This window comes from Monodon monoceros, unplaced genomic scaffold (assembly GCF_005190385.1).
Source record: "Monodon monoceros isolate NGI ecotype Baffin Bay Population unplaced genomic scaffold, NGI_Narwhal_1 Super_Scaffold_6, whole genome shotgun sequence".
Lineage (NCBI taxonomy): Eukaryota > Metazoa > Chordata > Mammalia > Artiodactyla > Monodontidae > Monodon > Monodon monoceros.
In genome coordinates, this window is record NW_021703783.1 from 507,438 (window position 1) to 534,746 (window position 27,309).

General features: G+C 49.0%; 1 protein-coding gene across 2 annotated transcripts in view; it reads right to left on the bottom strand.

Annotated features, from left to right (window-relative positions):
• Window positions 1-3,195: 3,195 nt before the first annotated feature.
• The window catches only part of LOC114885280 (cat eye syndrome critical region protein 2), a 158,425-nt gene continuing 134,311 nt past the window's right edge, over window positions 3,196-27,309 (bottom strand). Inside the window, exons 9-19 of one of the 2 annotated variants that reach the window (XR_003791063.1) lie at window positions 22,602-22,731; window positions 22,116-22,153; window positions 21,938-22,029; window positions 21,595-21,721; window positions 20,578-20,954; window positions 19,983-20,111; window positions 19,036-19,855; window positions 8,634-9,936; window positions 7,373-7,484; window positions 5,966-6,769; window positions 3,196-5,462 (exon numbers count right to left, since the gene is read on the bottom strand). Coding sequence is in view for 1 of the 2 variants with exons in the window: in XM_029204938.1 (XP_029060771.1) it covers window positions 6,764-6,769; window positions 7,373-7,484; window positions 8,634-9,936; window positions 19,036-19,855; window positions 19,983-20,111; window positions 20,578-20,954; window positions 21,595-21,721; window positions 21,938-22,029; window positions 22,116-22,153; window positions 22,602-22,731 (3,134 nt within the window). In the remaining variant the exon portion in view is untranslated. Of the gene's footprint in view, window positions 6,770-7,372; window positions 7,485-8,633; window positions 9,937-19,035; window positions 19,856-19,982; window positions 20,112-20,577; window positions 20,955-21,594; window positions 21,722-21,937; window positions 22,030-22,115; window positions 22,154-22,601; window positions 22,732-27,309 lie in introns of both variants that reach the window. The other variant, XM_029204938.1, reaches the window with a different exon arrangement.

A 27,309-nucleotide genomic window follows, 5' to 3' on the forward strand; every position in this document is an offset into this window, starting at 1 on the left:
TCGAAGCAGAGACAGGCGAACAGGGGTGGGTGTCAGGAGCGGGGGGCCGGGGATGCAGGGGCGGCAAAGGGCTCATCAGCCCTGAAGCCACGCGCACTCCGCACCCTGCCTCAGGCCCACAGGCGCTAGCTGAGGCCCAGCTCGCTGTGATTTCTCAGGTCAGGGACAGGAAGCCGGAATCTGCACTTCTAACGAAGCCCCGGGCAGTGCTGCAGCCCAGAGCCACACTGGAGCCCCCTCCCTGGGCCAAGGGACACACAGGACTCCTCCCAAGGCCAGCTCCACCCCTGCGCCTTGGGGATCACTTCCAGAGGCTGTTTTCTGCACTGTGTCACCTTCACTGCAGTTCAGCCTGGCCGGGAGCAGAGCCGGGGTGAAAGGGGAGAGAGGGACTCAAGCCAGAACAGGGCTCAGAGAAGACAGAACGGAACAGGCCTCAGAGGGCCTGAGACCCTGCCCCTCAGGGTCTGGCCCTGCGCCGGCGTCTCTCCCGACCCACCATGGCAACTCAGCACTGCGTTCTGCTCATATGTTGCTCTCGTCCAGCCTTTCTGCCCTGCTTTTCTCCCTTTACTGTGAAGTCTGCAGACAAAGCCGTATTTTTCCTCCTGTCCTGTTAGTAAGTACGCGAGCACCAGACGCACAGAAGGGATTTAATAAATACTTACTGAGAAGGTGACTGCGAGTTAGCCTGTTTTCATCTTAGTTCCTGGGGCTGGGCCACGTCCTTGCCTTCCTCCTGCCGACTCAATTCCTCCCCAAAGCAAAAGCTGTGGACACGCTCCAAGGAACCAACTGCAAGGCTCTAAAAAATAACACCCAGCCTTAACTGGCCAGAACAGCTCCGCCATCCTGCCACTTGCTGTCCGGAATGAGGTTCAGACCCAAGCAGCTAGGAGCGGGCAGTGCTTTTCCAAGTCGGAAGACATCTCAAAGGCACCTGAACTGGTACCCACGTCAGGGATGCAGAGGCGGTGGGGCTTCAGAACACAACAGCGAAATCGGGAGACTTTCCAGCTGCCTCCTTGGCTAGTATATCACCGTCCATCTTTCACTCAAGATTTTTGCTAGAATTGCCTAAGGAAACTAAAGGAGTGAACCCTGGTAGCAGAAAGGGAACAAAAACAGGAGCACATATGTTCCCCTTTTAAAAACCCAAAGGAAAACCATGAGGCCAGGAAACAGATCTCCAGGATGCAGTTGGGGGGAGGGGACAGGGTGGGCTGCGGCAGCCCGGACACTCAGCCCGGACACTCGGCCCAGAGGCATTTCTCCCAAAGTCCTCTCCACAAAGTTTCAGGGTGAAGGTCGCCTCCAAGGGCCTGACCCTGGGTTAATCTCACCCTGGAGGTGCCACTTGTTTATAAAATTAAGACATCTTCCCTCCCAATGACAGGAATAGGTTTAGAGACAAAAGCCATTACTGTCTAACAAGACCTCTGGATGTTTCCAAATGTCAAAATGGAAAGTTCTGGGCTTCCCTGGTGGCGCAGTGGTTGAGAGTCTGCCTGCCAATGCAGGGGACGCAGGTTTGTGCCCTGGTCCGGGAGGATCCCACATGCCGCGGAGCGGCTGGGCCCGTGAGCCGTGGCCGCTGAGCCTGCGCGTCCAGAGCCTGTGCTCCGCAGCGGGAGAGGCCGCAACGGTGAGAGGCCCACGTACCGCAAAAAAAAAAAAAAAAAGGAAAGTTCTGTCAGTATTTTGAGACTAACCCGCATTGATCACTCATGGCTGGCTTCCTTCCTTTTCCCTAAATCTTCCCCACCAGCTTTCTTTTCACGCTCCCATCTATCTAAAGTAAGCACGGGTATGGTACCCATGGGGCTTAACAAGTGTAAATGTCAAACAATGATTCTGTAAACAGGGATAGATTAACACCATCTTATGGACCAGGTTTTGAAACAGAGTTGACCAGTGGAAGACACTTTGTTTTGGTCGCAAGGAGATAAATCTGGGAAACACCCTAAAGGCATTCAGCTAAGAGCTAAATTCCTACTAAAAAGTCAATCTCTGGCTAAAACTGTCAGAGCATTCTGGCCTTCATTTGGTGAGGAATTCATGTCATAGTAGGAGGGGTTCCAGTTGGGAATCCAAAAGTTAGAAATCAAACTTTACACACACGTATTCATACGAGCACACACAGGTCCACACATCAGGATGCAAAGGGGGCCAAGGCCAGGGTCCTGGCCACCTGCCCCCAGCCCCGCCCAGGCTGAGGGGACTGAGAGTCAAGCAAGTCAAACACTCCGACTGGCATCACATCAAGTTCGGGGTTTACTAACAACTTCCACTTTAAAGTTCATTTTTGGGGGGTTTCAAAAAACACATGGAAATGCAACTACTCAACTAGAAAATGTGATTGACATAGTGTTTTATAGGAAAAGTGTTTTGTATGGGGGACTGACTGCACTGTGAACACAGTTCTTAAAAAGGACAAGGGCTGAAGTCTCAAAAATATATACCAATATATCAATGGAGATAATGTTACAACAAACAACTGAAGGTCATGAAGGTCACGGCCCAGAAAGTGATAAACCTGAGGGGGAACAGATCTGGAAACTGGGACTGTCTGTGGTAGCATTTCTACTGAAAGGTATTACTTACAAGGATAAAACAGGCCAGGAATGTTTGTAACCTAAGGCTCCAGCTAACTGATAATAGGCGGCTCCTCTTCATCTCTCCTCCCCCTCCCCCAACAACAAACACCCTCCCAGGAACTGGGAAGGAAAACTAAATTGGGAGGGAGGAGAGGACCGCTCAGTGTCCAAGCCTCCAGCCCGGCGCAGGCGCACACTTCACTCACGGGCCGGGTGGTCTGGGTTTGGGTGAGGCGCTGTTTGTGCAAGCGCCTGGGCTGGTGAGGGTGGCCCCGGGCTGGGTGCAGAAGGTGGGGCCCACAGGCCTGGTGGGAAAGAGTGTGTGATCCCCAGACGCCGCCTGGACCCACCAGCCAGCTTCGTTACTGCTCAGCTTCTCTGCAGAGCCCCCGTCACCGGCGCGGGGCCCACCCTGTCCCCACGTCCCCACCCCGTCCCCGCCCCGTGCGTGGCCCGCGGGGACCATGTGGGCTGAGATGGGGCTGCCTTTTTAGGTGACGGCCCTGGGGCCTAATTCAAACCTCTGTCCTGATGGGAGTTTGCCCCGATGATGAAAGTGACACAGGACACACACAACTCACACGTATCACCTTGCTATTTTAAGAATGTACTTTATACAAAATAACCAGTTCATATGGAAATAAATCTACAGACCTCCAAGGATCAAAAAGCTTTTGAAAACGTTCTTTTAAAAAATTATCCAACACACAGTATAGAACTAACTATTGAGGTAAGTGTGGCTCTCAGTGAAACAGGGAATCAGCAGACCAGACAAAATATACACAATATAAAAATAAATAGCATTCCCCTTTCCAGTACTGGCCAGGAAAGCCCACGGGCTTCTGCAGCAGGGGAGCCAGGCAAGAGCCCCAGCTGGGGAGAGGGGCAGCGTTCAGTAACTCACTCCCGAACCCACCTACCCTTTTCAAAACCACAGGTCAGCTAGCTGGTTTGAGGCGTTTCTACATCAGCCCCCAGGGCAGAATGAGGGAGAGACCAGTGGGCAGGCAGCCCGCGGACAGACTGCTCGGCAAGGGCCTGCAAAGCAGTGGGGATGAAGAGCGGCCAGCCTCAAGCGAGACGACGCAGGGCAGGGGAGGCCCGTGTCCCAGCAGAGTCCAGTCACGGGCTCAGCCCCTGGCTGGGGACCCCGCACCCCAGCAGCCGCGGCCCGACGCCCCAACTCCCACACGACCCGATTTCTGAGGTGGGCATCCCAGTCCTTCCGCTGGACTCTGAACGCCCTGGATGCCGCCGTTCTGTGACGGTCCCTGCCTCGGGGCGACTGGGTTAGGGTTTCACGGGAAATTTCAAACCAGGACTTGAGAGCAGTGTGTAGCGGTAGATAGGAACTTCCTTTAAAAAGTGAGAAAAAAGCTCAGCCCAGGTGACGCTGGCTGTCCTGGACAGCACGCAGCCCACTCCCGGACCCGGCAGAAACTAAGACAAGTGATGACCCAGCAGATAACCCGCGCGACAGAGACCTGTACGCCCAGTCACGAGAACGCTGCCAGGCTCCGTGGGCCAGGCTGGCTGAGGGCCGAAGGCTTTCAAGCAACATGTAAGTTTTCCTGTTCAGAGGCACCCGGGGCCCCAGGTAGGGCGTCCTGCTGATAACAGGCCAGTGTGTCCCCCACCCCTACCCCCTGCAAGGGAGAGGGTGCAGCAGCTTTAGTTTCACTTTTAAAAGGTGGCATGAGAAAAGTGTTATGAACAGGATCCTGTGTGTCTGTCCTTACTTAGTCTTCTTATGTTTTTACTGTAATAAATTTTAGCCAAGAGCTAATTTTAAATGGACAGACTCTGAGGGGAAAAAACCCCAAGCCAGACACCTTCCAAAAGGCTCTGCTTTTCTCTCTGGATCTTTTATTTCCCTGGGTCCTGGGAAGACAGTTTCTAACCAAGGTCAGCGGTGGACGTGAAGTCCTCCTGGCCCCTGACAGGCGGCAGTAGCCCCAGGGGAAGGTCCCTCTGGGACCTCCTCCCAAGCCACGTTCCAGCTGGGAGGAGCGCAAGGGCCCGGCCGGGGACGGCCCTACCGGCCAAGGGACGCAGCCGGCTCACCACAGTAACCACGTGGGGCTCCACTCCCTCCGCACCCCCTCAGTGTCCACTCACCCAGAAGGGAGGCTCCTGTCCTGTCCACAGCTCCTTGGGCAGCGGGTGATGGGGGAGGGGCTGCGGCGGGGGGAGCAGAGCAACCCAAGGCTCCGAGGCCCCCAGGCGGAAGGAGAGGGTGGAATCGCTGTGGTCCCTCCTGGTCCTGCCCTGGGCTGGTTCGGCTCAAGGTAGGGGTGCCCACAGCCTCGCATCCAAAGCAGCTTCAAGGCCAGCGGGGAGAAGGCTCTGGGCCTAGACCAGCTACACAAAGCTGCGGTCTCCCCTCCCAGCTGGCGCACAGACACGCGGGGAAGCACAGTGTCCTGGGCACGGTCCTTCACAGCTCGGGGGCCAACCTGGACCTGCCCGCAACCCTACCCCATCCTTCCCAAGGGGCGACGCTGACCTCCCCACCCCGAACCACATCACGCCCGTGACAGCGTTCTAACAAGAACCAGGATCCAATGAGAACACAGCCCCCAAACTCACTCCATCTAAAAGCACGCCACATTTTAGTCTGGTAAGGAAAAATTCGTGTTTCTGTGCAGCGTGTCTGGGAGGCGTCCGCATTCCCAGCGCTCAACCTGCCCAAGCCTCGTGCGCCCCGCAGGTCAGCATCCACGCGTTTGGAGCTGGTGCCTGGGTTCCACGTGGACAACAGGGATGTTTCCAACTTGTTTCTTTTCCTGCTGAAAGCGCAGGTTTATTCCAGCTTCATCAAGGACGCTAGGACTGGAGGCAAGGTTTTCCCGGCCTCTCACACAGCTGAATTTATAAGAAACAAGTGCAAATCAACCAACCAATGTTTTATGGAAGCTTTTCTACTAACCCAAAGGCATGCTTGAAAAATACACTATTCTTTACAGAAACCTGTTAACTTGAGGGCATCGTCCTTAGTTGTTTTTTTTTTCTTTTGTCCTTTGTGGGATATTCGAAAGTTTAAAACATATGAGTCCTAACTTTGGTGGCATCTCAGCTAAAATCAAAGAATGCTAAACAGGGAGAATCCAGTGTCGTTGGCTTCTAAAACTGTAATAAAGTAACTTAATACTGTAAAACAGTTTTCTATCACAGACAAACAAGTGATTTCAAGAACTTGCTCTTGATAGCTATTTTAAATCACCATGACTTATTTTACTATGATTCACATAAAATGAATAAAAACTATATATACTGAAATATTCCTAAATTCAAGCTGTAAATCTATAGAATACATTTTCCTATTAAAAACTGTGCAGCTTCTTTATTGATACTAAACATATACAAACCTGAGTAGTCACTGCCACAAACTGGGATTCGTGCCAGGAAGCTTGTGGCGTCTTCTAGACCACAGTCCCGGCAGGCCTGTGATGGGGACAGGTCACCTCACTTTCTAACGAGCAAATGCTCCTGATACTGGTTCACAACTACCTGGCGGGGCAGCTGGCCAACCAGGAGGGGCGCCACTGTGTTGGATCAGGACCTGGGCGCCAAGCCAGGGGGCTGCCCCTCAGGCTGACAGGAAGAGCCCGTTAGAGGAAACAGGGCAGCCTTGCCTGCTCTCTCCTCCAGCTCCCAAATGTGAGTGGGTCAGGGCTGTAAACAGAGGAGGGTCAGCAGGGCTGCAGGCCCACCAGCCAGACTCCATCCCCACCACCCGCCCTGCAGGCTTTATGTACAATACATTCACCACCAACGACAGAAATCATCTTAAAGGCAACATGAAAACTCTGTAAACTGGACCCAGCTCCAAACACATCCAACACGAGTAGTCCCTTCCCCAAACGTATACCTGAGTGCAGCTGCCATGACAGCCCACCAGCACCGCCCCCCCAGGTCAGGATGATCTTCCCTGAACAAGAGTCTCAGGGTCTGGAAAAGCCACCAGAGTCCAGCCCATCTGGTCTCCACTCTCGCCCAGGACCTTGCGAGCAGGTGCGATGGTGAGGAGGGGCGTCCAGGCTCTGGGACGCACGAAGTGATGCCAGTGACGGGAGAGGTGGGTGGGGCTGCGCCCCCCTCCTCCCCATTCTCCACCCTCGTCATATGCAGCTTTCTGTTTCCCTGGGGCTTGTTTCCTCCTTGGACTAGCTCTGAGGGAAGCAAAATAAAGACAATTTAAACAAAATTAACGTGTTAACTGTTAAAAACAATTAAGCTCAAGCACTCCTCTCCATCTGGGGAAACAGCCTGATCTGGCTTTGTCAGCCAGTTCTGCTGGAGTGAGGGCTCTGAATCCTGGACCGCCCGACTCACAGCTCAGCCCTGTAGCGGCCAAGGACTCCTGCCTCCAGGGAGGCCGGGTCGGGGCAGGGGAGAGAGAGCCGGCACGGGCAGCTCAAGGCATGGCGCGCAGCACTGTGGACCAGCCTCTCCCAGATGAAGTAGGTGGGGAGGGTAAAACAGACAAGGGATCGTATCCAAGAAATGCTGGCAGCCAGCCTGGGAAAAGGGAGTTTAAATAATCCCCAAACAGCTGGTGCCGTAAGAACAGGAATAAGGGACTCGCCAGTACGGGAGGGAAGCTGCTTCCGAGGCCCCGTCAGCTGGAGTGCTTGGGCCGGGCCCTCCCCGGCTGCCCACAGGACACAAAGCCCTTTCTGGGGACAGTCCCTGCATCGACAGCAACAAACTCAAGTCCTTACTTCCTGCCACCTGGAAGAATGAGAAGACCTCTGATATTTCATCATTCTGACCTGATCGAGAGGAAGTGTTGGGGGCTTATGTGGTGGCAGCCCCTCCTGTGGCGCTGCTGGTGCCGGCGTCTTTGGGAACGAGGGCCGGGACTGGGCCGGGTGCATCTGCAGTCTAGAGACGTAAGTAAGGAACGGTTAAGAATGAGCGAAGACAGACTCAGTGCAAAGGAAAAAACCTTTAATTGTGAAAAGTCTCACACAGACTCTGCCTTGACTACCCAGGAGATCAACACTGCACACTGACACAGGTGCTTCCAAGTGTGGCGGGTGAGAGATGCCTGACACCACCTGTGCAGGACTCCTGACAAAGGTGTGCAATGTGACTCTGAACATGAGAAAACAACGAGAAGAATCCAGGGTCTGGGGCACTCTGACAGCAGAAGTGGCCTCCGGACTTTGAAAAACAAAGAAAGCAAAGCCAACGTTGTAAATTAAGAGACTACACAGGCACAGCAACCGAACGTAGACCCATGAACCTTGAATGAATCCTGAATGGGGAAAAAAATCAAAAAGAAGCAGAGCTACAAGGACACTCTGCGGACAACTGAAGAAATCCAATAAGGCCTCCATCAGACCAGCTGACGCTACTTCCTTTGCTGGGGTAATGGCCTGGGGCTGTGCTCCAGGAGGACAGAGACAAAGATAAGACAAGAAACATAACAGGTATTCAGGGAGGCATAAAGCAAATGCGGAAAGGTCTTCTGAGGCTGGCCCTGGGACACTCGGGTTCTTAAGGTGGATGGTGCTGGTTTTATGGTGAGGCTTTTTCAAGACATTTGACTTGAAAACTTCCTGGATGACAGATTACCCGGGTGGGTCTATCAGAATTCTCATGGGGACAGTAATGTAACTTGCCCTAGTTCTGGATAAACCTAGTTTTTTCATTCAGTGTTAAAGGAAGAAATGAGAGGCAAGGAGTAAGCCTGGGACACCACCTGTGACCGCCCACCCCAGGTCTGAGACCCCTTCACCCAGGTGAGAGCCTCTGCCTACAGCTCCCAAACGCTGGCCATCAGGTGTCCAAAATCTAACTGAATGGTCACTTAAATGCCAATTCACTTTCACGAGGGAAAAAACCACCACAGACAAAACTGGACTCCAAAGCTAGCACCTTCCCAGTAAGTCCCCAGCACCCACAACCCACACGCTCTTCCCGCGCCCACACCACGCACACCACCTTCATTACCAAGGCCATTTTTCTTTGTTAAAACTACCATCTACTCTTTTTTTCCCGAGAAAACAGCCCTCTGTGCAGCCTTACCCGGACGGTCTGTACATCTCCTGGAAAGGCACCCTCACCCCACTTCCAGGGCCCATCTGTTCCATCATCACAGCCTGGAAGTGGCCCAGGCCCTCTTCTGGATAGCGGTAGAGGGGGCACTCGGGGGACAGGCCATTGGGCTGGGCCACCACTGGGCGGTGAGGTGGGTGAGCAGCCGTGGGGGAGGAGTAAGCCCTGGGCTGGAAATGCCCGGCCGGCCGCTGCGGCGGGTAAGGAGGCCCCGCGTGCAGCATCACCCCGTGCGGGGGGCAAGCAGACGAACCGAAGCCCACCCCCGAGCTCAGCGGTGCAGGGGGCGTTCCGTAGAGATACTCGCTGGCTGACAGTGAACTCTGCCGCTTGGTAGCTGCATTGTGGTTGTCCAGATCTAAAAATTCTTTGGGACTCTCTGGCCTCTCCATAGACTCATCCTGCTTCTCCTCTGGGCCGGGATTCTGCCCATCAGCTGTCTTGGCGACCACGGCGTCCACCCGCGCGGGGGAACTTAAGGCAGTGCTCAGTGCCTCGCAGCCCTGCAGCCCGGCCCCAACGCTCTTATCGACGAAGAGGGGCCTGGCAGGGGCAGGCTGAGCCGGCGGGGGGCCGCTCGGGCTTCCCGGGGCAGGGAGGTGTCTCTGCCAGTCTGAAAAGCCCTGTGGACACGAGTAATAAGGAGTCCGCGGGTAGTGATGGTAGGAAGGCTGAGGTGGCGGCTGGTAGGGGTACCTCATTCCCTGGTGGGGGCGGTACCGGGGGAAGACTCCAGAATGAGGGTCGTGGGACGGAAACGCCCGAGGGGGAAAAGGCTGAGGGTGCGGGGCTGAGGGCTTGCCCCCCATCACGGGGCCCACAGCCTGCAGGCCTGGGCCGACATGGTACCGTGCGGTGGAGCTGGGGTACTCCAGGCCAGGCGCATACAGGGGGGTGCACGTGGGCTCGGCGGGTGGCATGGCCTCTGGTGGCACTCTGCCCTTGCCCTCGGACCCACACGGGGAGGCTTCCACCCTCAGTCCGTTTTCAGGCAGTGCCCCCGGGTCAGCTAGGGCGCACCCCTGGGCGGCTGGGCCTGCGAAGCCGCTCCCCGAGAGCCAGGCGCCCCTGCCCGCGCTCACTGGGCAACTGTCTCCAGGCTCCGAGGACTCGTGCCTGAGCTCTGGGCCATCCGAATCCCTTCCCTGGGGCGAGCTCCGCCTGGCACAGTCGGCCTGCAGTGGGGGCGCGGGGTGAGGTAGCTGCTTGAGGAACGCCCCCTCCAAAGCACCAACACCGGCTGGTTTCTCCTCGAGCCCAGGCAAGGGATCTGCTGCAAGAAAAACGGAGACAAAGTTGCACCTCGGGAGCTGAAACCTTAGCATATGATAGGCAGTCAGACAATGTGGACGTGGGGCCCCGGTGGTGACACCCTGATTCCCCCAACCCAGACCAGGGCTAAGGCTCTGCAGCTCCTGCAAGATCTGCCAGAGGCCTCGCAATCCCTTCTGCACTAGCAAGGGGGTGCAATCCGTGTGCCTGACTCCAAGGACATGTGAAACATGGACGGAGGGTGCGCTGGCGCTGGAACTGCAGGCCTGGTTGGGAGGCTGTGGCCTGACAGTGAGAAAGAGGGACCTGGCATGAGGACACCAGGAATGCCGGAACCCGACCTCTGCCGTCAGGACACCTGCCCCAAGGGAGTAGGGACCAGGTTCTGTTCCCCACCACACACTCAGTCATTCACACAAAACGGGGCTCAATCAGTATTTGCTGAATGGATGAAAATACACGTCTTGTCTGGGCATCTTGAAAACAGGACGCCGACAGTGTTAACACTCAAAAGGCATCTTCAGCATGTTACAGAAATTTAATAGACAACCAAACTAAATTACTAGACTCAAATGCTTAATTACAAACTCAGAATTCTTTTCCTTGCTATTGTGTTTAGCCATAAACACGTCTTATTATTATGATCTCTGAGGTAGGGCAGAGTGTGCCCAGAGGTGGTCACAATACGATTCTGGTGAGACCTTAAGGACAAGATCAAGAATTCATGACTTAAGATCAACTAGGATCACAGGCTCCTGATAAACTAATGCTGGCTTTAAAGATCAAAGGTACAAGCTATACAATGATAATGAAAGTGTGCACTTTTCATCATTCAGTCAACATAAAACATGGCAACACCTCACACCACACACAAAAATAAACAATAAACAAGTAGGACCTAATGAAACTTACAAACTTTTGTACAGCAAAGGAAACCATAAACAAAACGAAAAGACAACCTATGGATTGGGAGAAAATATTTGCAAATTATGCGACCAACAAGGGCTCAATTTCCAAATATACAAACAGCTCATACAACTCAACATAAAAACAAACCAATCAAAAAATGGGTACAAGACATAAATAGACATTTCTCCAAAGAAGACATACAGATGGTCAAGAGGCACCTGAAAAGATGCTCAACATCACTAATTATTAGAGAAATGCAAATCCAAACTACAAAGAGGTATCACCTCACACTGGTCCGAATGGCCATCATTGAAGAGGTCTACCAATAATAAATGTTGGACAGGATGTGGGGAAAAGAGAACCCTCCTACACTGATGGTGGGAATGTAAATTGATGCAGCCACTATGGAGAACGGTATGAAGGTTCCTTAAAAAACTAAAAATAAAGTTAACGTATGATCCTGCAATCCCACTCCTGGGCATATATCTGGAGACAACCATAATTCGAAAAGACACATGCACCCCAATGTTCGCTGTAGCACTATTTACAATAGCCAAGACACAGAAGCAACCTAAATGTCCATCGACAGATGAATGACTAAAGAAGATGTGGTATATGTACACAATGGAATACTACTCAGCCGTAAAAAAGAATGAAATAATGCCATTTGCAGCAACATGGATGGACCTAGAGATTGTCACACTAAGTGAAGTCAGAGAAAGACAAATACCATATGATATCACTTATATGTGGAACCTATAATATGACACAAATAACCTTATCTATGAAACAGAGTCACAGACATAGAGAACAGATGTGGCTGCCAAGCGCGAGGGGAAGTGGGGGACAGATGGATTGGGAGTTTGGGATTAGCAGATGCAAATTATTACATACAGGACAGATGAACAACAAGGTCCTACTGTATAGCACAGAGAACTATATTCTATATCCTGTGATAAACCATCATGGGAAAGAATGTATTTATTTGTGTAACTGAATCACTGCTGTATAGCAGAAATTAATACAACATTGTAAATCAACTACACTTCATTAAGATAATAAAATGCAAACAAAACAAACAAAAATCCATGGCAACTAACAGACAGACTGCTCCAAGGTTTGGTCCTGGGACTTTTCCTCCAAAGCTGTGAATTCCAGACATGTCTGAAATCATTACTGGAAAATTTTGCTAAAGCTGGTATTCACGGAACGGGGCTTTCCTCCAAAGAAACACTAAACGGAAGTTTGAGTTCTAGGTCCACCCCCAACTTTACATGGAATCGTCACCATATTTTGCACAAGTCCAGGTGTCCCCCACTCTCTCACATGCAACACAGGCTAGATGTCTATCCCAGAAACAAGCATTAAGCACACAGAGCAGTCCTGTCACCTTTCTCCTGCACTTTTACGTTTACTCGCTTAAATGGCATTTCTGAGAAACCCCTTCAAGACTGGCTGCTCTCACTAACTACTCTTCATTCCCAGCAGCACAGATACGCACCCGAGGAGAGCAGAATGGAGAGGACTGGACGTGAAGTAAAACACTGGAAATGTATTTCCCATGGGTAACTTTCAGGACAGCAATTTTTAAGTGGGGCTGGATAATGCAGGGGTTGAGGACACAAACGCTGGACCTGGTGCGTCTGCTTCAAACCCCAGGACCCACCCAACCACCCCTGTCCCCAGCACTAGATGAAGGCAAATAACCATCTTTGTGCCTTAGAATTTCTATCTATAAAAACGACGATGATAAGAAAACCTCCCTCAAAGGCTTGCTCTGAGAATTCAGAGGGTCAGTATGGGTAGAAGTCTCAAAAAGAGTGCCTGGTACTGTAAGCACTGCCCCTGTGCAGCGATGGTCATCACAAAAATCCTTCTGACCAGGACTGGCTCAACCCAGCGTAACTTAAGAAAAAGAGGCTGGAGGCCAGTCTACATTTTGTACAACAGTCTGTGTTAAAAGGTGAGTCATCTTGAGCTGAGTGTCCTGTGCGGAGCTTCAGCGCACGTCCTGAGCTGAAGTGTCGGCTCAGCCATTTCACGAGGAACTCTGGTCTGAAGGGCCGGTGGCAAGGCCTCTGCATGGGGCCCGCTATGAGCAAGTGAATCAGACTAATAAGCACAAAGGGGAAAAGGTGGATGGGCCAGGCGTGAAGTGAGATGGCCAGATTCATGTCCTTTCCAGAGGAAATGGGGACCCTCTCTAGCAACAGCAGGTGTGAAGAGAGAGGACCTTCAAGATGGCAGGGGAGTAAGACATGGAGCTCACCTTCCTCTCCACAAATATATCAAAAAATACATCCACATGTGGAACAACTTGTGCAAAATTACTGAATGCTGGCAGAAGACGTCAGACTTCCCAAAAGCCGTGTGGCCGACAGGGTCTTCGTGCTCTGGCCAGCTGTCAGGCCTGAGCCTCTGAGGTGGGAGAGCCAGGTTCCGGACACTGGACCACCAGACCTCCAGGCCCCAAGTAGTATCCACCGGCGAGAGCTCTCCCAGAGATCTCCATCTCAACACTAAGACCCAGCTCCACTCAATGAACAGATAGCTCCAGTGCTGGACACACTATGCCAAACAACTAGCAAGACAGGAACACAACCCCACCCATTAGCAGAGAGGTTGCCTAAAATCATAATAAGGTCACAGACACCCCAAAACACACCACCGGATGCAGTCCTGCCCACCAGAAAACAAGATCCACCCTCAACCACCAGAACACAGGCACCAGTCCCCTCCACGAGGAAGCCTACACAACCCACCGAACCAACCTTACCCACTGGGAGCAGACACCAAAAACAACAGGAACTACGAACCTTCAGCCTGTGAAAAGGAGACCCAAAACACAGTAACTTAAGCAAAATGAGAAGACAGAGAAACACACAGCAGATGAAGGAGCAAAGTAAAAACCCACCAGACCAAACAAATGAAGAGGAAATAGGCAGTCTACCTGAAAAAGAATTCAGAGTAATGAGCGTAAAGATGATACAAAATATTGGAAATAGATTGGAGAAAATACAAGAAACGTTTAACAAGGACCTAGAAGAACTAAAGAGCAAACAAATGATGAACACCACAATAAATGAAATTAAAAATTCTCTAGAAGGAATCAATAGCAGAATAACTGAGGCAGAAGAATGCATAAGTGACCTGGAAGATAAAATAGTGGAAATAACTACCAAAGAGCAGAATAAAGAAAAAAAGAATGAAACGAATTGAGGACAGTCTCAGTGAGGACAGTCTCAGAGACCTCTGGGACAACATTAAACGCAAAACTTCCCTAATATGGGAAAGGAAATAGTCAATCAAGTCCAGGAAGCGCAGAGAGTCCCATACAGGATAAATCCAAGGAGAAACACGCCAAGACACATATTAATCAAACTATCAAAAATTAAATACAAAGAAAAATACTGACAGCAGTAAGGGAAAATCAACAAATAACATACAAGGGAATCCTCATAAGGTTAACAGCTGATCTTTCAGCAGAAAGTCTGAAAGCCAGAAGGGAGTGGAAAGGCACATTTAAAGGGATGAAAGGGAAAAACCTACAACCAAGATTACTATACCCAGCAAGGATCTCATTCAGATTCGACGGAGAAATTAAAACCTTTGGAGACAAGTAAAAGCTAAGAGGATTCAGCACCACCAAACCAGCTTTATAACAAATGCTAAAGGAACTTCTCTAGGCAAGAAACATAAGAGAAGGAAAAGACCTACAATAACAAACCCAAAACAATTTTAAAAAATGGTAATAGGAACATACATATTAATAATTACCTTAAATGTAAATGGATTAAATGCTCCAACCAAAAGACACAGACTGGCTGAATGGATACAAAAACAAGACCCGTGTATAAGCCGTCTACAAGAGACCCACTTCAGACCTAGAGACACATACAGACTGAAAGTGAGGGGATGGAAAAAGATATTCCATGCAGATGGAAATCAAACGAAAGCTGGAGTAGCAATCCTCTTATCAGACAAAAGAGACTTTAAAACAAAGACTATTAGAAGAGACAAAGAAGGACACTACATAATGATCAAGGGATCGATCCAAGAAGAAGATATAACAATTGTAAATTTTATGCACCCAACATAGGAGCACCTCATTACATAAGGCAAATGCTAACAGCCATAAAAGGGGAAACTGACAGTAACACAATCATAGTAGGGGACTTTAACACCCCACTTTCACCAATGGACAGACCATCCAAAATGAAAATAAATAAGGAAACACAAGCTTTAAATGACACATTAAACAAGATGAACTTAATTGCTATTTATAGGACACTCCATCCAAAAACAACAGAATACACTTTCTTCTCAAGTGCTCATGGAACATTCTCCAGGACAGATCATATCTTCGGACACAAATCAAGCCTAAGTTTAAGAAAACTGAAATCGTATCAAGCATCTTTTCCGACCACAACGCTATGAGACTAGATATCAATTACAGGAAAAAGCCTGTAAAATATACAAACACAAACAAACGGAGGCTAAACAATATGCTACTAGATAACCAAGAGATCAATGAAGAAATCAAAGAGAAAATCAAAAGATACCCAGAAACAGGGCTTCCCTGGTGGCGCAGTGGTCGAGAGTCCGCCTGCCGACGCAGGGGACGCGGGTTTGTGTCCCGGTCCGGGAGGATCCCGCATGCAGCGGAGCGGCTGGGCCCGTGAGCCATGGCCACTGAGCCTGCGCGTCTGGATCCTGTGCTCCGCGACGGGAGAGGCCACAACAGTGAGAGGCCCGCGTACCGCAAAAAGAAAAGAAAAAACAAACACAAACAAATGACAATGAAAACACGACGACCCAAAACCTATGGGATGCAGCAAAAGCAGTTCTAAGAGGGAAGTTTATAGCAATACAATCCTACCTCAAGAAACAAGTAAAATCTCAAATAAACAACCTAACCTTACACCTAAAGCAATCAGAGAAAAAAGAACAAAAAAATCCTCAAAGTTAGCAGAAGGAAAGAAATCATAAAAATCAGATCAGAAATAAATAAAAAAGAAATGAAGGAAACGATAGCAAAGATAAATACAACTAAAAGCTCATTTTTTGAGAAGATAAACAAAATTGATAAACCATTAGCCAGACTCATCAAGAAAAAAGGGAGAAGGCTCAAATCAGTAGAATTAGAAATGAAAAAGGAGAAATAACAACTGTCACTGCAGAAATACAAAGGATCATGAGAGATTACTGCAAGTAACTATATGCCAATAAACTGGACAACCTGGAAGAATGGACAAATTCTTAGAAAAGCACAACCTTCCGAGACTGAACCAGGAAGAAACAGAAAATATAAAACAGACCAATCACAAGCACTGAAATTGAAACTGTGATTAAAAATCTTCCATCAAAGAAAAGCCCAGGACCAGGTGGCTTCACAGGTGAATTCTATCAAACATTCAGAGAAGAGCTAACACCTATCCTTATCAAACTCTTCCTAAATACAGCAGACGGAGGAACACTCCCAAACTCATTCTATGAGGCCACCATCACCCTGATACCAAAACCAGACAAAGATGTCACAAAAAAAGAAAACTACAGGCCAGAATCTCTGATGAACATAGATGCAAAAGTCCTCAACAAAATACCAGCAAACAGAATCCAACAGCACATTAAAAGGATCATACACTATGATCAAGTGGGGTTTATCCCAGGAATGCAAGGATTCTTCAGTATATGCAAATCAATCAGTGGGATACACCATATTAACAAATTGAAGGATAAAAACCATATGATCAGAAAAAGATGCAGTAAAAGCTTTTGACAAAATTCAACACCCATTTATGATAAAAACTCTCCAGAAAGTAGGCACAGAGGGAACTTACCTCAACATAATAAGGGCCATATATGACACACTCACAGCCAACATCGTTCTCAATGGTGAAAAACTGAAACCATTTCCTCTAAGATCAGGAACAAGACAAGGTTGTCCACTCTCACCATTACTGAACATAGTTTTGGAAGTTTTAGCCACAACAATCAAGAGAAGAAAAAGAAATAAATGGAACCCAAATCGGAAAAGAAGTAAAACTGTCAGTGTCTGCAGATGACATGATACTACAGATAGAGATCCTACAGATGCTACCAGAAAACTACTAGAGCTAATCAATGAATTTGGTAAAGTAGCAGGATACAAAATTAATGCACAGAAATCTCTTGCACTCCTATAAACTAATGATGAAATATCTGACAGAGAAATTAAGGAAACCCTTTCATTTATCACTGCAACAAAAAAGAATAAAATACCTAGGAATAAACCTACGTAAGGAGACAAAAGACCTTATGACAAAAATTACGGATGACACAAACAGATGGAGAGATATACCATGTTCTTGGATTGGAAGAATCAATATTGTGAAAATGACTATACTACCCAAAGCAATCTACAGATTCAATGCAATCCCTAGCAAACTACCAATGGCATTATTCACAGAATGAGAACAAAAAATTGCACAATTTGTATGGAAGCACAAAAGAGCCCGAACAGCCAAAGCAATCTTGTGAAAGAAAAACAGAGCTGGAGGAATCAGGCTCCTGGACTTCAGACTATACTACATAGCTACAGTAATCAAGACAGTATGGTACTGGCACAAAAACAGAAATATAGGTCAATGGAAAAGGACAGAAAGCCCAGAGATAAACCCACGCACATTTGGTCACCTTATCTTTGATAAAGGAGGCAAGAATATACAATGCTTAAAAGACAGCCTCTTCAATAAGTGGTGCTGGGAAAACTGGACAGCTACATGTGAAAGAATGAAATTAGAACACTCCCTAACACGGTACACAAAAACAAACTCAAAATAGATTAAAGACTTAAAGCCAAACACTATAAAACTCTTAGAGGAAAACATAGGCAGAACACTCTATGACATAAATCAGAGCAAGATCCTTTTTGACCCCCCTCCTAGAGAAACGGAAATAAAAACAAAAACATACAAATGGGACCTAATAAAACTTAAAAGCTTTTACACAGCAAAGGAAACCATAAACAAGATGAAAAGACAACCCTCAGAATAGGAGAAACTATTTACAAATGAAGCAACGGACAAAGGATTAATCTCCAAAATGTACAAGCAGCTCACGCAGCTCAATATCAAAAAAACAAACAACCCAACCCAAAAATGGGCAGAAGACCTAAATAGACATTTCTCCAAAGAAGATATACAGATTGCCAACAAACACATGAAAGGTGCTCAACATCACTAATCACTTGAGAAATACACATCAAAACTACAATGAGGTATCACCTCACACCGGTCAGAATGGCCATCATCAAAAAAATCTACAAACAATAAATGCTGGAGAGGCTGTGAAGAAAAGGGAACCCTCCTGCACTGTTGGTGGGAATGTAAACTGATACAGTCACTAGGGAGAAGAGTAAGGAGGTTTCTTAAAAAACTAAAAACAGAACTACCATACGACCCAGCAATCCCACTACCGGGCATATACCCTGAAAAAACCATAATTCAAAAGGAGTCATGTACCATAATGTTCACTGCAGCACTGTTTACAATAGCCAGGACATGGAAGCAACCTAAGCGTCCATCGACAGATGAATGGATAAAGAAGATGTGGCATATATATACAGTGGAATGTTACTCAGCCATAAAAAGAAACGAAATTGAGTTATTTGTAGTAAAGTGGATGGACCCAGAGTCTGTCATACAGAGTGAAGTAAGTCAGAAAGAGAAAAACAAATGCTGTGTGCCAACACATATATATGGAATCTTAAAAAAAAAAAAAAAAAAAGGATCTGAAGAACGTAGGGGCAGGACAGGAACAAAGACACAGACGTAGAGAATGGACTTGAGGACACGGGGAGGGGGATGGGGAAGCTGGGACGAAGTGAGAGAGTGGCATGGACATATACACACTACCAAATGTAAAACAGCTAGCTAGCGGGAAGCAGCCGCATAGCACAGGGAGATCAGCTCGGTGCTTTGTGTCCACCTAGAGGAGTGGGATAGGGAGGGTGGGAGGGAGATGCAAGAGGGAGAGGATATGGGGACATACGTATATGTATAGCTGATTCACTTTGTTATACAGCAGAAACTAACACACCATTGTAAAGCAATTATACTCCAATAAAGATGTTAAAAAAAAAAAAAAAGGTAAGTCCTTAATTAACAGCTTAGAGAGCCAAAGGGCAGATGAAGGTGAGCCTGGGAATTACCTCGGCCATTCTCAGGCTCCAGTGTTTCCCTGCTGTCCTGTGTCCGCCCAGGGTCCCCCGAGGCAGGCTTGGGGGCCGCCACGCCCACTGGGGGGAAAGGACCAGGAGCAGGGGGCGGTACGGGTTGGCGGGGGCGGTAAGGCATGCCTGCCGGGCACCCCCGCGAGGAGAGCTGCTGCATGGCGAGCATCTCTGGGCTGTCCAGCATGGAGTCCCCGCCCTGCATTCCCCGCAGGGCTTGGGCCGGTGCTCCAAAGAGAGAACCTTGCGTTGGTGCTGGAGGGGGCTGGAACCGATGTCCACCAGGTTTACAGGGTGGTCGCATGTACCCCGAAGAAGGAACTCCGTGAGGTAGGAAGCCTGATTGTTCTGGCCACTGGTTTGGGGGGAGGGGGGGTGCTCTCATCACTCGGGAATCTATCATGTGACCCAGAGTACGAGGCTGGTGAGAGGGTCCTGGCCCCATGGGGGGCTTCTCATCTGGCCCCAAGGGTCCTGGATTTGTAGCACCGTGATTCCCATTCCAGACTGCAGAGTGTACTCGACTCAGGTACTTGTAGGATCGGTACATGTGGCTGGGAGGGATTTCTGAACTCTCAGGAAAGGCTGGGGGTCGGGCCGGAGCCCCACCGTGCCTGGGAGGGATAAAGCCTGGCTGGAAATGAGCTGGAGGATACATAGTCCCCTCCTGGCTGGGGCTGCTCATGTGCCCGAGCAGCGAGGGTCCAGGACGCGATCCCATGTCAGCAAGGGGCGCTAGGCCCCCACACACCGGCTTCTCGTCGGGCGGGCCTCGGTGATGGTTAATTCCAGCTGGAGGCTGGCAACAAGAAAAGAGATGTGCTTACCACAAGGTAATGGGAAATTACAAGTCCAATTTAACCTGGGGAGAGACTGTATTTCTGAAACACACCTTTGCACCTGTGCACGCTGAGCCGTTTGCTTACCTGCACTGCTAAAGGCTGGGGATGCTGTCCAGGCCCGCCGGGGTGTGGCTCTGGGGCTCCAGAGGAGACACGGATGGTGGCAGGATCCGACCCTCGGAGAGGACAAAACGTTCCCTGTCCTGCTGGCCTCTGGAGGGCACGGAGCAAAGGCAAGAAGAAGAAGAGAAGAGGCACACCCTTCGCATCCGGAAGACGAATGTCCTGCTGGAGGACAAGGCCGCCACCTGCTCCGTGCGCACACTCACCACAGGAGGGCCCAGAGCAGGGGCTTCCCGTCCTCGTCTCTCCCCAGAGCCGCCTCCGCCAGTGTTCTCCCCAACTGCGCCCCTCGTGAAGGGTTCACTTACATACTGTATGTACCTCTGTGCCTTGAACTTAAAAGGGGTTAATAACGCCCGTGTTGAGAATGTGTGGTTCAAATGATTTCGGAAAAGAAGGATTTAAAATGAAGGAAGGATAGAGGAAGGGCAGACAGGGAGAAGAGAGCACCCATAAGCAGCAACACCATGTTGGGAGAGGATCTATTGAGAAGGCTTCACGCCCCGCCCCAGCCCTCAACCAGGGGAACCCACAATGGGACAAAGCTGTTCCTCACCAGCTGGCTTGCGAGGGGCGCCTGGCTGGGTCCGCCGTAATGCAGGGGTCCAGGGAGGCTGCGGCTGTTCGGGGTGCCCACCTCGCCAGGGAGCTGCGCAGAGCCGCTGCTCTCACCGGCCCCAGAGGATGCAGCGCGGCGCCCAGGGGGCAGCGACTTCCCCCCGTTCTCCGCAGGCTGCTGCTTCCGGCCAGGCGCCTCCGAGTCCCGGGAGCGGGTGCACACGTGGCTGCGTGCAGCCCGACCACGCCTCTTCTCCCGCTTCTCCTCCTCTCTGACCCAGAATTCTTCGTCCGTGTCCCCATCCTCACCAGGAAAATGCTTCAGCATCGCACGGTGGAAGCACCTCTCCAGGTTGTCCGACATCTTGGTGTACTCTGCGGGGGACCGAGGCCTGAGCCCCGCTGGGCAGGCCCCCAGACCTCCGCCCACAAACATGCAACGGGGCAGCCCCGGGCTCGACTGCGCGGCTGCCTGGGCTGCAGCGCTTCCTACGTTGTAGGGCTACGGACATGAGACCAGAACAAGAAACCAGGACACGGTTTTCTGGTCTCCAGCCTGTGTGGCTGGGACAGTGAGCCCAGTACCCCAAACCGGTAAAAATTGAATTCTTTAATGCCAAACCGCAGAAACATTAAGTACAATCACTGAATCCGTCTAGTAAAAAAAAGAAGGCATCGTGAGCTCCAGTTTCAGCACCTGGCGCGACACGGGCTGTGTCATCAGAGGTCTGCTGTGTGATGCAAAGGTGGCTGACGGTGGGGGCCGAGGACAAATAGACACAGGCGGGCCTGGGGGAAGACGAGGACCCGGGCCGCCAGCCACCGCTGCCCCTCTGGCCGGATGGGGCGGGACAGGGCCCGGCACGCCCATCCCACAGCGTTAACACACATTCTCCTGATGGTCCCCAAGGAAGGTCTGAATCTCTGGAAGGTGTGTTTCTAAAAGAGGGGGCGTGTTACTCTTGGTCCTACTGGTGTGCCAGTGTGAATCCACAGCCACCCGTCTTGTACTTACCGCTACTTTCCCCGTTATATTTTCGACAGTTCCTGAACATAGTCTTCATGTCATTCACAAACTCTTCCTTGGAACAGTATAAACCTCCATTCAGTTTCTTCTCCATGCTTGAAATATCCATGGGGACCTACAACAGGACACGTTAATTATCACGGGCTGGAGAACACAGCATCCTGCAGGTCCTGCGAGGCGGAGCGATCACAGCATTAGGAGCTGCTCAAAAGCCTGGGGTGCACCCAGCAACCCTGAGCCCTGAGGGGCAGCAGGTGAACTTACACACGACAACACAGACCACTAAGATGCACACACCACAGTCGCGTGCGGCTGACAAGGCCACCTCTACCTTAATAATCTGGTAATAGTTAGGGGCATACGATTCATCCACTGGTTCCAAAAAGGGCCAGGAATCCTTGTGAGCCTTCACCACGTCCAGAACTGAGGGCCAAAGAGGAGAGCTGGGTTAACACACCGACGTGGGAACACGCTTAGGCAGAACACGGGAGCTGAGTGTGGGAACTGACCTTTGTACATGGCAGTGAAATCGTCGTCCAGCTCAAAGCTGTAAATCAGAAAAGAAGAGATTAGCGGTAGCCGAGACCACCTTCTCTCCTCGGAGCTCTTGCTCCAACCTCACACACAGCTCACTTGCGCCCAGGTTTGGAATAGTCCCAGTACCCCTTTGTTAAGGAAAGTCTGTAACACTGAGAACGCTCCTGACAATGCGACGAGGATGAGGGCCAGCATACGTCAGCCGAACAGGACCACCACCTTTTCCATCTACAAAATGATGGTTTCGTGGAACTCATTTATGATTCTGTAACGTTCGTGATTTATTAGCACACTCTGCCAGGTTTTACTCTACTCTAGTAAGTACTTCTGTGATCTAAAGAATAATAACCCAGCAAGTCAGACAGCAGCGGAAGGAACTCACGAGCACTGGCCACGACCCTCACAGAGGGCTGTTCTAAGGACATGACGAGGCAGGCTTGGGGCCACTCAACACTCACGGGTCTCTCGTCCTCTTCTCTTCCCGCGGAGGGGAGGGAGGGTCCAAGTGGGACAACTCGGGCGGGAGCGCCTTGCCCTGAGCCAGCAGCCAGGCCCTCTCTTCCCTGAGCTTCCTTCTCTTGGCGCGATCTGCGTGAACACAAAGCACAGGTGCGTCAGGGGCTCCAGAGGGGCAGACGTCTGTTCTGAGAGAAGGAAACAGATCACCAAACGCTGACTTCTGCTCCCTTTGAGTCCTCTCTTTGCTAATTTGGATGGTGCTAGGGATGCAATGCTTTGTGGACCCACTTCCTCTTAGTCCTACCAAGTTCAGGTCGGGGGGTGAGGGAGGAAGGCGGCCCCGGATGGGGACGGGGAAGACCAAGAGAGAAGGAAAGCAGAATTACAGGGTCAGAGAAGAGCAGAGCACTGACTGAGGGTCACCCTCTCTGACAACCCCAAGGCCTTCCTAACTTTCCAGCAAGAAGACAACATCCCTTTTTAGGACCAGACCTCAATCCAAACACACCCAGGACGGTACAAGCCCATCGCAGCTCTCGCACCAGCTATCCTTGCTCGGCGGCCACCCCACCTACGGCAGCTGGTGCACCCTCGCCAGTGCAGGAGGAGGGCTCCTGCGAGCGAGGGAAGAAGCCAGCTGGATGGGCCAGGAGCTGGAAGAGGGAGGGCGTTTTCCGGCTCCCAGCTGTGGCCATAAGAAGCATACTTGACACTGCACTGCTGGCCTGGCTGGCCCTCGTGCCAGCAGAGCGGAAGAGAGGCAAGGAATGCAGAACACCATCAGAAGGCAAGACCCAACGACGGAGAGAGAGGCCCGGGAAGGTGCCCGGTGGGAGCACGACACAGCCCTAAACCTGCAGACAGCGTGCTCTCACCAAGCTCCCTCTGTTCCTACTTCATGCTCATTTATAAATAAACTTTTAAGTGTAAGAGAATCTGTATCTGCTTTAATTAATCAGAGGCACTTTGCTATAAACGACGTTCAAAACTGTTTTTTAACAAAGAGAATGATTTCAAGCTTAAAGAAAAGTATAACCAAATTAACGAATATCCACATACCAAGCTGTCAAATTTTAACGTTAGGACTCTGATTCTTTGCATCGTAAGAACCACCCTTTCGAGAGAGGCGCCTTCCTGAGCACGGGTGAGCCCTCCAGGGTCCACGGCAGCAGGGACCTGCCAGGTGCACTGTGGAGCCTTTAAAGGCTCACAGCTACTCCTTCACAAGTGATGCAAGCGAGCTACCTCACTCTCACATTGAGGGGTAAATTTTTAGCATTTTTTCTAACCTGATACATATGACGTGGAATTCTGATGTTTCTGTTTGCCTTTTCCTGATTGGAATGACACAACGTATTTTCATGTTTATTATCCTCTTCTGTGAATACCCTGCTTATATACTTTGCCTTTTATTCCCTGTGGGTTGTTGGATTTCTAAATGATTTGGAGAAGTGCTTTTAAATAATGTGGATAAGAAGTCTTTATTAAAACTATCTTCTTCCATACCTGATTTGTCTTTTCACTTTGTTTAAGGTGTTTTAGTCATTTGTAAATTTTAAACAATTAATGTCATCGAGTATATCAATCTCCTTCCCCTGTAGTTTGTGCTTTTGTTACTTAAATTCTTTCTGTCCCAGCATCTTAAAGACCCTCACCTATGTTTTCTTCAAAAAGCTTTTGGCCTTTAGTCCATCAGGCGACAATGGTGCTGGCAGCGCCTGGTGAGGAACCAGGTCTGTTTCTGGCTGTTCACTGCCAGGTCTCACTACCCATCTCCAAGCCAGTAACACTCTCCCACATTCACGGCGGCTTTTATTCTGTTATCTGGTAGAATGAGTGTCCCGAACATATCGATTTTAAAAATTATCTTGGCTATGCTTGGCCCTCTGCTCTTCTGTACGAATTTCAGGAACATAAAATGATTTATTTAATATTTAACATCAAATACTGAGTCAAGGTCAAACTTACCCACTTGTTCAATAATTTTAAGTTGGTTTGTTCAAATCAAATCCAAAAAGGTCCAGACAGTGCATTTGGTTGGTATGTCTCTTAAATTTAGTGGAATGTGTAACAGTGTCCTCTCCAATTTATCTGGTGGAGAAATTGGGTCATTTTTCTTGGTAGAATTCCCCACGTTCCGGATTTAGCAAGTGGCATTCTCATCACAGTGTTAATGTGCCCTGTGGTAGTTCTATTGAGGTCCTTTGACCAGACAAACGGGTGTGTTTCTTGGCAATGTTATTACATAGGTGATGCTTGTACTTCCTTTTTCATCACCTCAGCAGACACAATATATGGTTACCTTTTCTTCTGTGGTGTTAAATTCCATTAATGTTTACCTGATCCTTCCATTATAAAGTTCCTATACTTAAAGATCAAACACAGTTCCAAGATAGAAGTAAACTGTAGAGAAAATTATTTGTGTGATTGTTTTCTCAATAATTCCAAGGTATATACCTAGTACTACGTGTAAATATATATGGGACAGAAGTTAACTCAACACATGTAATTGGATGCTTTAGGGCTGAGCAAACGCAAACACACACACACACACACACACACACACAGTTTTATAGAAACACAGCCCTGCATGGCCTCCAGGGCCCTTTACAGAAAGTTAGCTGATCCCTACTTCAGGGCATTAGGACTCAGCGGTCTCCTGGAAGCTTGGTTGAGGAAAGCTTTGTCTAGATCCACCGTTTCGTTACTTGTTACTCTAATTCTAGTATTTCTGCTAAATTTATTGACCGAATTCTTCTTTTCTCATCAATTATTTTCATATTCAAAATAAAACATAAAGAGGAAACAAAATGCTTCATCCTTCGATTCTTACCAGTTACTGTTTAAAACTTTTATTCCACTCATTTAAACTAAACAGACAGACCAACATAACCCAGTTCTCTCACTTCCCCACCAACACCCTGCCTCCTGTGACCAACAATCTGTTCTCTCTAATGAGCTTTTTTCTTTAGAGATTCCACATATAAGAGGGCTCGTCCTGTGCTTGTCTTCCTCTGACTTACTTCACTTAGCATAATGCCCTCTAGGCCCACCCATGTTGTGGCAGATGGCAGGATTTCATGCTTTTTTTTTTAATGGCTAAACATTACTCCATTGTGTGTGCACCAACTCTTTATCCATCTAGTGATGGGCACTTAGGTGGCTTCCGTACCTTGACTATTATACATCTTGCTATGAACATGGGTGTACATTTATCTTTTATTATAATTAGTTTTGTTTTCTTCGGATAAATACCCAGAAATGGAATTCCTGGATCACATGGTAGTTCTATTTTTCGTTTTTTGAGAAATCTCCATAGTGGCTGCACCAACTTACATTCCCACCAACAGTGTACGAGATTTTGCTCTAATCCACATCCTTGCCAGCACTGGTTATCTCTTGTCTTTTTGATACTAGCCATTCTGAGAGGTATGATGTGGTATCTCACTGTGGTTTTGACTTGACATTGAGCATCTTTTCTATGTCTTCTTGGGAAAAATGCCTATTCGGGTCCTCCTTTTTTTTAAAAAATAATTTTGTTTATTTATTGGTTGCATTGGGTCTTCGTTGCTGCACACGGGCTTTCTCTAGTTGCGGTGAGCAGGGGCTACTCTTCGCTGTAGTGCGCGAGCTTCTCATTGCCATGGTTTCTCTTGCTGCAGAGCACGGGCTCTAGGCACATGGGCTTCAGTAGTTGTGGCACGTGGGCTCAGTAGTTGTGGCTCATGGGCTCTAGAACACAGGCTCAATAGTTGTGGCGCATGGGCTTACTTGCTCTGCAGTACGTGGCATCTTCCTGGACCAGGGATCAAACTCATGGCCCCTGCGTTGGCAGGTGGATTCGTAACCGCTGCGCCACAAGGTAAGTCCCAAGGTCCTCCATTTTTTAATTGGATTGTTTGGGGTTTGGTGGTTTTCTTTGTTTTTTGGGGGGTTTTTTGCTATTGACTTGTATAAGTTCTTTACCTGCTTGGGGTATTAAGACTATTAGGTATATGATTTGCAAATATCTTCCCCCACTCAGTAGGTTGTCTTTTAATTTTGTGTATGGTTTCCTTTGCTGTGCAGAAGCTATTCCGTTTGCTGTAGGCCCACTTGTTTATTTCTGCTTTTGTGGCTTTTGCCTTTGTAGTAAGATCCAAAAAGCCATCGCCAAGACAGATGTCAAGAAGCTTACTGCCTATGTTTTCTTCCAGGAGTTTTATGGTTTCAGGTGTTACATTCAAGTCTGTATGTCATTTTGAGTTAATTTTTGTGTATGGGGTGAAGCAGTGGTCCAGTTTTTTATTTTTTGGCTGTACCAGGTCTTAGTTGAAGCCAGTGGGCTCCTTAGTTGTGGCACGTGAACTCTTAGTTGCAGCATGCATGTGGGATCTAGAGTTCCCTGACCCGGGAGGGATCGATCCTGTGTTCACTGTGTTGGAAGGCAGATTCTTAACCACTGCACCACCAGGGAAGCCCCAGTGGTCCAGTTTCTCCAAAACCATTTATTGAAGAGACTGTCATTTCTGCATTGTATATTCCTGGACTGGTCCTAGACTTTTGTTTGTAGGAAGGTTTTCTTGATGACTAATTCAATCTCCTTACTAGTAATTAATCTGTTATGGTTTTCTATTTCATCATGATTCAGTCTTGGTAAGTTGTATGTTTCTAGAAATTTATCCATTTCTTCTAGGCTGTCCAGTTTGTTAGCAATGTTAACTGTTC